The 11,316-nt window shown below is 33.8% G+C and overlaps 1 protein-coding gene across 1 annotated transcript in view; it reads left to right on the forward strand.

Moving 5' to 3' along the window:
* Positions 1–864: 864 nt before the first annotated feature.
* LOC103605178 (DNA helicase B-like) overlaps positions 865–11,316 on the forward strand; it is a gene marked incomplete at its 5' end in the record, with an annotated part of 27,736 nt that continues 17,284 nt past the window's right edge. The window contains 7 exons of the mRNA XM_008589765.1: positions 865–1,042; positions 2,325–2,466; positions 4,546–4,697; positions 7,716–7,797; positions 8,158–8,217; positions 9,360–9,588; positions 10,369–10,512. Coding sequence (XP_008587987.1) covers positions 865–1,042; positions 2,325–2,466; positions 4,546–4,697; positions 7,716–7,797; positions 8,158–8,217; positions 9,360–9,588; positions 10,369–10,512 — 987 coding nt within the window. The remainder of the gene's footprint in view (positions 1,043–2,324; positions 2,467–4,545; positions 4,698–7,715; positions 7,798–8,157; positions 8,218–9,359; positions 9,589–10,368; positions 10,513–11,316) is intronic.

Below are 11,316 nucleotides of genomic sequence, written 5' to 3' on the forward strand. Positions count from 1 at the left end.
GCTGACAACACCAAGTCAAGGGTTAAGATACCCTTACCGGTCATCTTTTAAAAAAAAAAAACCTGTGTATACATATATGTCCACACTTATGACATAGAAACATTTCTGGAATGATACACAAGGGCACTTCAAAAAGTCATGGAAAGATTCGTATTATCTTTTAATTCTATTTTTCCATGAAATTTTTGATGTACCCTTATACACGGAAATGTTTAACATCGTCTGGTTGCCAATTTTACAAAGGACTTTTTTCCACATCTATATTTTAAAAATAATAAATAGTATTACCTCTGTAATAAATAGTTTTGTTAGTCATTTTGTAATTGTTGGTGGTGGTTTTTAAAATGTTGAGGTAAGCAAGTTTAGAATACTTGAAAGAAAAAATAGTATTTTCATAATTAGGTTGAAAAGGCAACCCTTTATTTCCAGAATGGAAAAATATAGTTGGAAGAAGAGGAATGCTTAAGTTATTGGGCTATCTCAGAAGGCCAAGAGAAGGTTTATTTCGAAATGGAAAAGAACAGGGCACTTACTCTGGTCAGGCACTGAGAGAAGTGTTGAGATTTTTGCAGTGGAGTAGTGCTATGTGTGAAGCTTATTAAATTAGACACACTACTCATCAGAAAGCAATTTTTTTTGAATTATTAGATCCTTTTTTGTTTTCAGATTCATTTCATCTATGTTTTCTGCATATTCATCCCTATCACTTTTGTGTTTTCTATTTCTTTAGCCTGTTCCCGGCTTCTGTACTCCACTCCCCCTTCCCATTTTAAGAGTTTTGTTTTAAAATAACTTGCTGTTAGTTTTTTTGTTGTTTTGTAAATTTTATAACCTGATTTTAGAAATGTCATGTTTTGCTTATAGGTCAATTATAGCTTCTATTTATGGAAGAAAAAAATGATGACTAAGGGCAAGCCATGGAAATTTTCTTCGGTTAGAGTTCTGGTTGTAGATGAAGGGAGTTTGGTTTCTGTAGGAATCTTCAAATCAGTGTTAAATTTATTGTGTGAGCACTCCAAACTTTCTAAGCTTATTATCCTTGGTAAGTTAACATATCATAATTCTAATGTTTAATTCAAAGCATTGTGGTTAGTAGGTTGTTTACACCATTTCACTGTACCATTCCCCAAAACAGAAGGCCATGCCAAAGCTATACTAAGTACAATCTGACCACTTTCCTAATCAGCTTGGATGGTTCTTTGTTTTGGCCAGGATACTAGCAGGCTAGGATACAAATGAAGTAGGGTTATGAAGGGATACTGCTAATCCCTAAATGATGCCTATTAAAATAGTAAAAAGTCACAGACTCAGAATAAATCAGGATGTAGTTCATTTAGAAATTGTAAAAATTAGAAATTATAGATCACTTAAAAGTAATTTTATAATTCTAAGCCAATAACTCAAATTATATCTCATTAGCTTCTTAAATCCTTCCAATTTTTTTGTTTTTGTTTTTTTGTTGTTCGCTGGCCAGCGCGGGAATCCAAACCCTTGACCTTGGTATTACAACATTGCGTTTAACCAACTGAGCTAACTGGCCAGCCCAAATCTTTCCAGTTCTGATGAGGTTCAGTTAGATTCTCTAGTAGTAGAGATCTGTGTACTACACAATTTAATGAAGAAAAAATAAAATTGAAATTTGAGAATCAACTTGTATATAAGAACTATTTTTTAGGAATTTGAGAATATTTTATAAGCAGTTGATTTTATTAATGACTTCTCCCTACTTCCACCCAGTACATACTTTTCTTATCTCTAGATTTTATTTGTTTTAAGCAAAAAAGATGTTTAATAGAGCAAACATTATCATTTGATTTCTGGAGTTTATCTATTATCAAATACCTTTAGTTCATTTATTTTATATTATTTGCATTTATTTTATGTATTGGAAGCCATAGATTTTTCCACATTCTGTATGACATTGAGCAAAATTGAATAAGTGAACTAAATACTGGATATCTAAGTCCTAGTTATTTTTACACGTTGGCTAAAACATATGCCCCTATACAGTTTACCAGTGGTTATAGGTATGAAAGAAGTTCAATTCATATTTTATTACTTTATTGTGTTGTCATGATTTTTATATCTTATACTGCTTAATTTGAGTGTTGTTTTTTGTTAAAAATTATTTATATTCTTTTTATTTATATTCTTAAATAATTTTAAACAAAGATTTTGGGGGGCTTTTTCTTTTTTAGTTAGAGTAAGTCTTTATTATTATAGTATATATCAGTGGAGAGAAATAAAAATTTTATTTTTATTTTAAACCTTAGGATCCCAGTTATTTAAAACCTACTTACGTATATATTTTCTTTTCCTTTTAGGTGATATTAGACAGTTACCCAGTATTGAACCTGGTAACTTGCTGAAAGATCTTTTTGAGACTCTTAAGTCAAGAAATTGTGCTATTGAATTGAAGACAAACCATAGAGCAGAATCTCAGCTAATTGTGGACAATGCTACAAGGTATAATATAACTAAGATTTTTTATTTTCTCTTATTGTATTAGAAATAAAAGGCAAAAAATATGTTAGCTTTTGAATTAGAATGATTTAGTACAGTACATTTTCTATACCTTTTAGCTCACAGAAAAACAAAGTTAATGTTTTTCATTACTGGTTCAGCATAAATTATTATTGAAATTTAAGAATGGATGCATGTTCTTGATTTAAAAATATTTTGATGTGTATTGAACTTGCATTACGCTTAAAGACTGGAATAAGCCCAGGGGAAACAGAGACGTGGAAATGAGTTCATTCAAGTTCAAAAGAGAATTGGAGAAAAAAATTTCCATGATTTTTGTGATGGAAAGCTCAAAACAAAAGAAATTAAATGTGATCTTTCATTCCTGAATGAGTCCTGGGGGCACCCATGGCATATAACTTCCCTTAAAGTAGGAAAGAATCCTTCTCTTCCCCCAGTTTTTGCATAAGCCTTTAGAGTGATCCTCTGTGGGCTCAAGCATTTGGTTTCTCCTTACTCCATGTATCAAAAAAATCATAATTATTACTATTTCATCACATTTATTTTAATATTAAAATCTATAGATGTAATGGGTCCTTGGAATACTGAGAGACTGTCTTATTCACTGGGCCAAAATTTATCTTTGTATTTTACTCTTTTTTAAAAAATTTCATTTTCATTGCTTGGACATTTCCTTGGTTGGTTGTCAGCAGAAGCTAAAACATTCACAGTTTGCTTTCTCCATGCCCATTTCTACCCTGGTTACTGTCCCACTACCCAGGATAGTGGGAGTAGAGGAGGAATTGACAGGAATGGTGTATGTGGGTTCGTAATAAGACATTAAGAAAAATAATGGAGTTGGATGTGTAATATTCTTTTCCTCTGATCCTTCTGCTTCTGCCAAAAGGCCACCTCATTTTTGGTAGATGATTGGTCATTTTAAAGTCCAAAAAACTTGGAAGACTCTAAAGCACATTATATTTTTTAGAACTCAATTTTATCTGAAACTCAGGAATTCTTTTTAGTAACTCTTTAAATATCATTTGGTTCATATTGTGCTGCTTTATCATTTCATCCTAATCATCATCTCCCCAAATATTTATTGACTATGAAGGATCCCTGTGCTGTACCAGGGGAAAGCGCTAGCAATGGAAGTATGCTACGTGTCCTGGACAGAAGCAAAATGGTAAATCCATGATGATTCTTAGAACCTCCCCAATTAAATCCGAGAATTTTTCGGCAAGGACAACCTTATTCCCTCTTCTTTACTTCCTTTTAACTCTTGTTTGAGAAAGGTCGAAGATGACACAGTGAGGTACCACCTCCGATAATCAGTTTGCTGTTAGGTCTGCCTGGGGAGTCAGTCTTCTTCCAAATAACCAAGGACAGGCTCAGTTATGACCAGGTACCTGCACCTTACTCTGTTTTCTAATATGATTTGCTAGTCTTGGAAAATACAAGAATGAAAGAAGGATGAGGAGGAAATAGAAGCAAATAAATGTGGATACTTGGTTCAGTTGGGAAAATAGGAACCTATATACAAAACACACAGAATAAAGGAGAAAAGAAAGAGTATGGTGTAAATGTATGGAAAAGGCCCCAATGAATCCAAATTAATTTAAATAGAAAGGAATATAGAGCCAGATATGCCCAGATTTGCCTCCCAGTTTCCCTGCTTTCTCTTTGTGGCCTGTGCAACCCACTGTACTCACTAAGCTGCACATTACTCACCAGTGAGATGAGGATAATGCCTCCCTTGTATGGTTCTTTTGTGGTCTGGAGATAAGTGGGTTAGGTTCTCAGAATGCTGCTCAGTGAATCCTCTGATCATTTTTTTTTTGAGTTCTTTTAATTTGCCAGGGGTAGGGGACTGATTACTAAATGTAGTACCATAATTTTATGTCTTATAATTCTATTATAAAACTTACTTACTATTTATAATGCATATCAGGGTGACCCTTTCTCCCTGTTTATTATCTATTAATAGATATTAATTACCATAGAATGTTAGCTCTGTTTATATATGAAGACACATTTTGGGGTTATAATACTTTTGGTATATGTATTTTATCTTCATTCAAGAATCTCAAGACGCCAATTTCCAAAATTCGATGCAGAACTGAACATCTCTGATAATCCAACATTCCCCATCTCTATTCAAGATAAGAGCTTTATTTTTGTGAGACTCCCAAAGGAGGATGCCAGTTCTCAGTCTAAGAGTTATCATCACTCTCGTAAGTGTAAACTTCTATAATATGTACAGTTAAGTATAAGTATTTAAGTTTTGTAATACAGCTATTAAATGACTAATATAATTTTATTTTGTTTGATGGTAAAGATAAATATTGCTAGTAAAAAATGAGGCACTGAAAATAAACAAACTAACTTATTAATCATCCAAAAGAGATTACCCTAGAATTTTGTAAAGAAGTAAGCTCTTGACACATGGTAAGAGCTCATAAATATTCGTCGAGTAAATAAATGGATGTAGATAATTTCTTTTCAAATGAAGCAAATCCTCCTATTCCAAGTTCATTCAGGAGAAAGCAAGGTTTTTTTGAGTATATGCATGAAACAAAAGTTATGGCTGTCAAACTGTTGCCAAGTTAAGTTCCTAATAGTTCTGTTTTATAAAATGGAAAAGCATCACTTCCAATTAGGATGACAACATGACAGTGTTGACAAAGAGCATGGGATAGGAAATCTCCCTTACATGTATGACCTTGTGTATGTGATGTCACCTAACCATTTGTAAAATGGGAAATATGGTGGCACTGCCTGTGGAACCGTTGTGAGGGTTGAGGACGTTCACCAATTATGAGGCAGTATGTAAATTTAGGTTCTTATGAATAGTCGATATTATTTTAGCTATTGTAAATGAATTTGTTTGAATAGATTAAGCCTCTTTCGATCTTTATTTGTATTATAAACTGGACAGACTTTTTAAGAACAGTGTAATGGTTTACTCAAAGTTGAATTAGTACCTTTAATTTTAGTTCTAATTGAATTAGAACATTAGAAATTTAAAGATTTAAATTGTTATTTTTGAGGATTTATTGTATTTGCTACAGTTCTCTAAGTTGGTTTCTTCCCACTTAACTACATTCACTCCCCACATGATATTAAGTGACCTTCAACTGTATCTGCTTAGAAACCTTTCCCCCTTTCTGTGTGTCACTAGGCTCACTTCCCCTGGGTTAGTGATCATTCACATGTTACAATATTCTTTTTTAAAAAAAATAAATGGAATCATATAATACATAGTTATAAATAGAAATAACTTATATTCCTTTAAAAGAAAGTCATACAATACGTAAGTGTTTGCAGTAAAAATTAAGATTCCCTGGTAATCTTCCTTCCTCCTCCTCCCCCAACACATTTCCATCAAGGTAACAAACACAGTAAAAGCTTGGTATTAATCTTTTAAACCTTCTCATATCATATACAAACACATACTATTTATTTTAGTTTTACGTAAATTAGATTATAAGCTGCATATTGTTTTATAATTTGATTTTTATTGAATCAATTGTAAATAATTAATAGCTAATGTTTATGCTCACAGCAGCTCAGTGAATACTAGGTGCTATTACAGATGAAGAAAATGAGGCTTAGACAGTTAAGCAACTCGCTTTCTTTACCACTCCATTTAAATCTACTTAAAATACTGTTAGTTTTATTTCTGTTACCCACTCTTTACATTAATGAGAATGTACTTTAAAACAAAAGAAAAAAGTCCATTTTAGAATGGCAGCAGAACTTAGCTGATGCTATTTTTCTATCTTAATTAAAAATTTATGATGGAAAATTAGTCTCTTCTTTAAGAAAATTGAATAAATATTCCTTAAAGAGACATATAGTACTTTTTCACTAATAGTGAAATAAGTTATTGAGTAAATTATACCATTATTGCAAAGTACAAAGACCTAAAATATGATTCACACCTGGGCTAGAATTTCAGAGATGCTGAAATGTGTATCTCAGTATCAATGAAATACGTTGTACATATTGATCTGCTAGCTGTAGAGAGAGTGAAAAAAGCAAGGTACAGAACAGCTGGATCTTGTCTGTGTAAGAGAAAACAACATGCTTTGGAGACCTTTGGAAATTTCTGCTCTGTCAGGCCAGGGCTTGGCTGGGGTTGAGCTGAGTCTTGGTCGTTTTCTAGAGGTAATCCTCCCCTCATCTAAAAAATGAATGGCTCAGTAAGTAACTTAGTTTTTCTAGAGCAGGGTGTCACAAGCCTGGGCTTTTTCATTCCTCCATGATTCAGCTGCTACTAGGGAAATGCCTGGAAAGTTTCTACCCAAGTTTTTATATCTTCTTTCTCTCTTGAGAAATGTTTGCCTTTTTGTACTATTGCTAAGAGAGACTAGAGGGAGCCTGCTTCTCAGTGTTCCAATGTGAAAGGACAAGTTATAAGTACATGTCACCATTGTCAATCATCTGAGCTCTAAACGAGGGAGGCAGGCTGTCCTGCTCCATTTGGAAAATGACTTTTACCTCCATGAGCCTTTGTTTTCACATGTATTATATAGATATAATAAGTGGTTAGACTACTTAATAGCTGATAGGGCATGAGTACCATTGGAATGGATGCCCCCTGCTGTGCCAGGGTTAACCTTTCAGTTGCTGAATCTTGGGGGTGCTCTGATAGGAAGGAAGGAGATGGTTGGAGTTGGTGCATCGTGGTATTAGGGGAGTGTCCATTTCCAAGCCAATACAGAAGTATCTCAATATTTTATACTGGTATGTACCAGCTAATTATCAGCCCCTTTGATATAATAATACCTACCTCATAGGAGTGTTGTGAATATCAAGTTAAGTGAGATAACGTATAAAGCATATAGATTCTCAAATTCTAACTCATTACCACTAGCACCACAGGGACTAAAACAGGAAGTTTTATATTAGTAATTCTGTTACACATTTTCTGCTCTTGCTCATTTCTTAAATTCAGCATTCACAAATCGTCAGTGAATATACACTGAATATATTTCAAATTAGGAGTTGTCCTGGCCAGGGGTTGACCTCTTCATCGAGGGTGGGGTGTCTGGAGCCCTTCTCTCCATTACCTTTCCTATTGCTCTGGTTGATGTGGGGAATGAGTTGACTTTCCCATCGTGAAGTTGCATTCCATTTGGTGGGATGTTTTCCTGGGCCTTTAGCAGGAATTCTGAATTAGTTTCTCCATAAAAACATGGTTATAATTTGTTGATTTTCTGTGTTAACTTTTTCTCTTGAATTGTCAGATTTATATTCTGCGGTTAGTACTTTACTGCAAGAAAAAGACTTACAAAGTGCAGAAACATCACAATTTATTGCATTCAGAAGGTAAAGCATTAACATTTTTGATCTAGCTTTTGAATCTCAGAATGTATTAATGTAGATTCTGTTTGGATGGGAGACTTGTATTTCATCACTGTTAATTCTCTTTCTTATTTTGGGGTATTTCTTTGTTAAATATGTCAGAGGGCACTTTCTAAATGGGGCTCTCTTTACCAAATGTCATATCTAGAAATCACAGGAAATCTTAATGGAACAAAAGTTTATGTTAAGATAAAAATTACAAAATACTCCTGGAGAAAGTTCTGGAAACTTTTTTATAGAATTCAGTAGATCTAATTATTGATAATGTAAATAAGCACATAACAGATAATATTCAGGTGACTCTTGTGTTTTCATGTGTTTCAGGCAAGACTGTGATCTAATTAACCACTGCTGTTGCAAGCACTACACAGGCCACCTAATCAAGTGAGCATCTTAAAAAACTGAAACTTTGAGGACAGTCCTTCCTTGATTTGCTGTTCTGTTGTTTCCTTTGATATTTGTCACCTGTAACCAAATATTTAAAACTTTTTTTCTCATTTGTGAAGTATAATGATCTCTTCAAGTAAATGTAATATACATCCTTAGGAATTGACTTTTTGGTAGTGAGTATAATAAGAAAAATAAGGAATGAAATTTTCCTTGTGGTTTCCAGGTTGGCAACCTCCAGCTTCTCCAAGATGAGCATGGGGAGTTCAGGCGATTTTTAAAATTATAAGTGTGTAGTGCTTCCAAGAAACTTAGAAACAGGATGCCTACAGAGAGCACCTTAGAGTCCATCAAAGAAATATGAGCATAGAGAAGCCAGTCTGTTCATACACAGGAAAAACTAATTCATTTCTCTTGAATGCTGCTCTATACTAAGTGTAGAGATCCTAGAGATGTGTAAGATGCAGAAGAAGCTCCTGCCTGCCGAGGGAAGGTAGCCTAACAATGGGTTAAAAAGCACAGTGTTGGAGCCATACAATCAGGGTCCCAGCAACTGTGATTGTGGCCAGGTAATTTCACCTTTCCATGTATCAAAAAGCGGTTATTTAAACAGAATTTCCCTTATAGAATTGTAGTAAGAATAAAATGAAATAATAGACCTAAGGCACTCACCATAGTAACTGGCATATCACCACCATTTATTCAATTTGCTGCTTTTATGCTGACATAGTGTTGTAATTATAATAATAGAAATCGGTATAAGTGTTGTAAGACCTGAAATATAGTGATAAGAGAGGTGAGAGGAGAGGATGAATTTCAAAGGTAGACTAATAAGATTTTTGGTAGCTTTTATAATATAGAGGGAAAGAGAGACATCAGCATTTACACCAACACTTGTAACTTAAAATCTGGCTGAGAAATGTCATTGAGTTTGAGGTGGTGCCAATGGTGTGTAAATAATCAGACCACAACTATGAGAGCCTGACTTCTTGCTGACCTTTAGACAATGAAAGTGAATGTAAAGAGGATATGGAAATTATTTTGATTATTGTATTAGATCTGAGTGGGAGTTAACATATAAACAAAATGAAATTGATAATTTCCAAACTTTAATGATATATTGTCATTTCCTAACCCAGAGATCATCAGAATAGACTTGTATTTGGAATTGGTGATAAAATTTGTTGTACCAGGAATGCATACCTCTCAGAGTTACTCCCCGGAAACACCTCTGAAAGTCAGCAAAATAATGATCTAGAGGCCAGTGGTGAACAATTTGGTGGTACTCCTCATGATTTTGCTAAAAATAAGCATGACTTTGAAAGTGGCATTCGGCTATGCAATGGAGAAATATTTTTCATAACCAACGTAAGTGATAACAGAAAATAATACCATTTTACTAATTAGAGATACATTTCTAATCTAATCATATCAGCGTTGACATTCTTGTTCCATAATTTTTTGTTAAGGATTTTTGCAACCATGGTTATGAGGGACATGGGTTTGGTAGTTTTCTAGTAATGCCTATCTGGTTATGGTATCAGAATGATGCTGTCCTCATAAAATGAGTTGGGAAGTCTTTCTTCCTCTTACATTTTCTGGAAGACTTTGTAAAGAAACATATTTTTAGTAAGTTTGAAATGCTTGAATAAAAAACAAGGCACAAGTGAGACACTTATATTTTACAGCGCATATTTACATGGTTGCTGCTTAAATATAAAAACTGTACAAGTGGTTCCCTTGTATTTGTCCTCATCCTGTAGATGCCTCCTAACTTAATCATCTTTAAGAGCTGTAAAGAAAAGTAAACTTTACAAAGAGTATATGAACACTTATGTACTCAATGCAAGAAATGGAATGTATAGACTTCAGAATAAGACAACATAGACTGTTCTTCAGAGAGTTTACTTAAAGATAAGTTTCAAGGACTGAAAACTTCTCTTTGTATGTATTAAGATATTTGGGTGTGGATATATTCAGTTTGTGCTCAGATGGAGATTTTAAGCCTTTTCAAATTCTTAATTGTAATGAATATACATGCTGTTTTCCTTATAAGGTGCTTGTATTTTATGTTCAACCCAAAGATAGAATATCTTTACTGGGTGCATATTTGAAGACACGCAAAATCATTCTTTGTTTTGGTGACAGGATGTAACTGATGTAACTTTTGGAAAGAGAAGATCTTTGACCATCAATAATATGGCCGGCTTGGAAGTAACTGTGGATTTTGGGAAGCTAATGAAATATTGTCACATAAAACATGCATGGGCAAGAACTATTCATACTTTTCAGGTAAGAGTGGACTTTTTTAAAGCTATTTAAATAGCTTACCAAACCATAGAGTACCTTGCGTTGTTTTCTTGTTAATTTTTGTTGCTTTTATTTTTTTAATTAGGAAACAGAATACACAAAAGTGCAGGAAATACTATAGAGACACTAGCCTTTGGCCCCTTTTTGCTTCAGAGCTCGCTTGACGTGCAGGAACTAAGACATTATAGTTAAAGACTCATCCTTCAGGTCTTCTCTTCCCTGCCTCAGTCTCCAGGATGGCCTGGCATGGCACTGTACTAATCTTGTTGTCTTTATTTAAAATGTTGATATTTATTCATCATGGATTTCTTTGTGCCTTAATTTTTTTAAAAAATTTTATTTTGTCGATATACAATGTGGTTGCTTAATTTTAATTTTTAAAAATATTACATTTTTTTTAAATTTTATTTTGTCGATATACAATGTGGTTGCTTAATTTTAATTTTTAAAAATATTACATTAAAATATTATGTGTCTTAATTGCTGAGTTTCTTAGGACCTCCTTAAATTTTGTACCTAAGGCAAGTGACTCATATACCTAACCCTAGTCCTGGGCCTGTTCCCACTTTCCTCAGAAGTGACTTCTGTCCTAAATTTGGTGTATATCATTCCTGTAGTGGATTGAGTTATGTCCCTCCAAACTCCTTGGAGCTTGAATTGTGTCCCCCAAGTTTTATGTATTAGAAACTTAGCCCCCATTGTAACTGTTAAGAGGTTGGGAAATCCTATTATGGTAATTGAAAAGGTGGAGCCTTGAAGAGATGATTAGATTGTAGGACTGTGCAG

The sequence above is a fragment of the Galeopterus variegatus genome, unplaced genomic scaffold (assembly GCF_000696425.1).
Source record: "Galeopterus variegatus unplaced genomic scaffold, G_variegatus-3.0.2 Scaffold5641, whole genome shotgun sequence".
NCBI classification, from domain to species: Eukaryota; Metazoa; Chordata; class Mammalia; order Dermoptera; family Cynocephalidae; genus Galeopterus; species Galeopterus variegatus.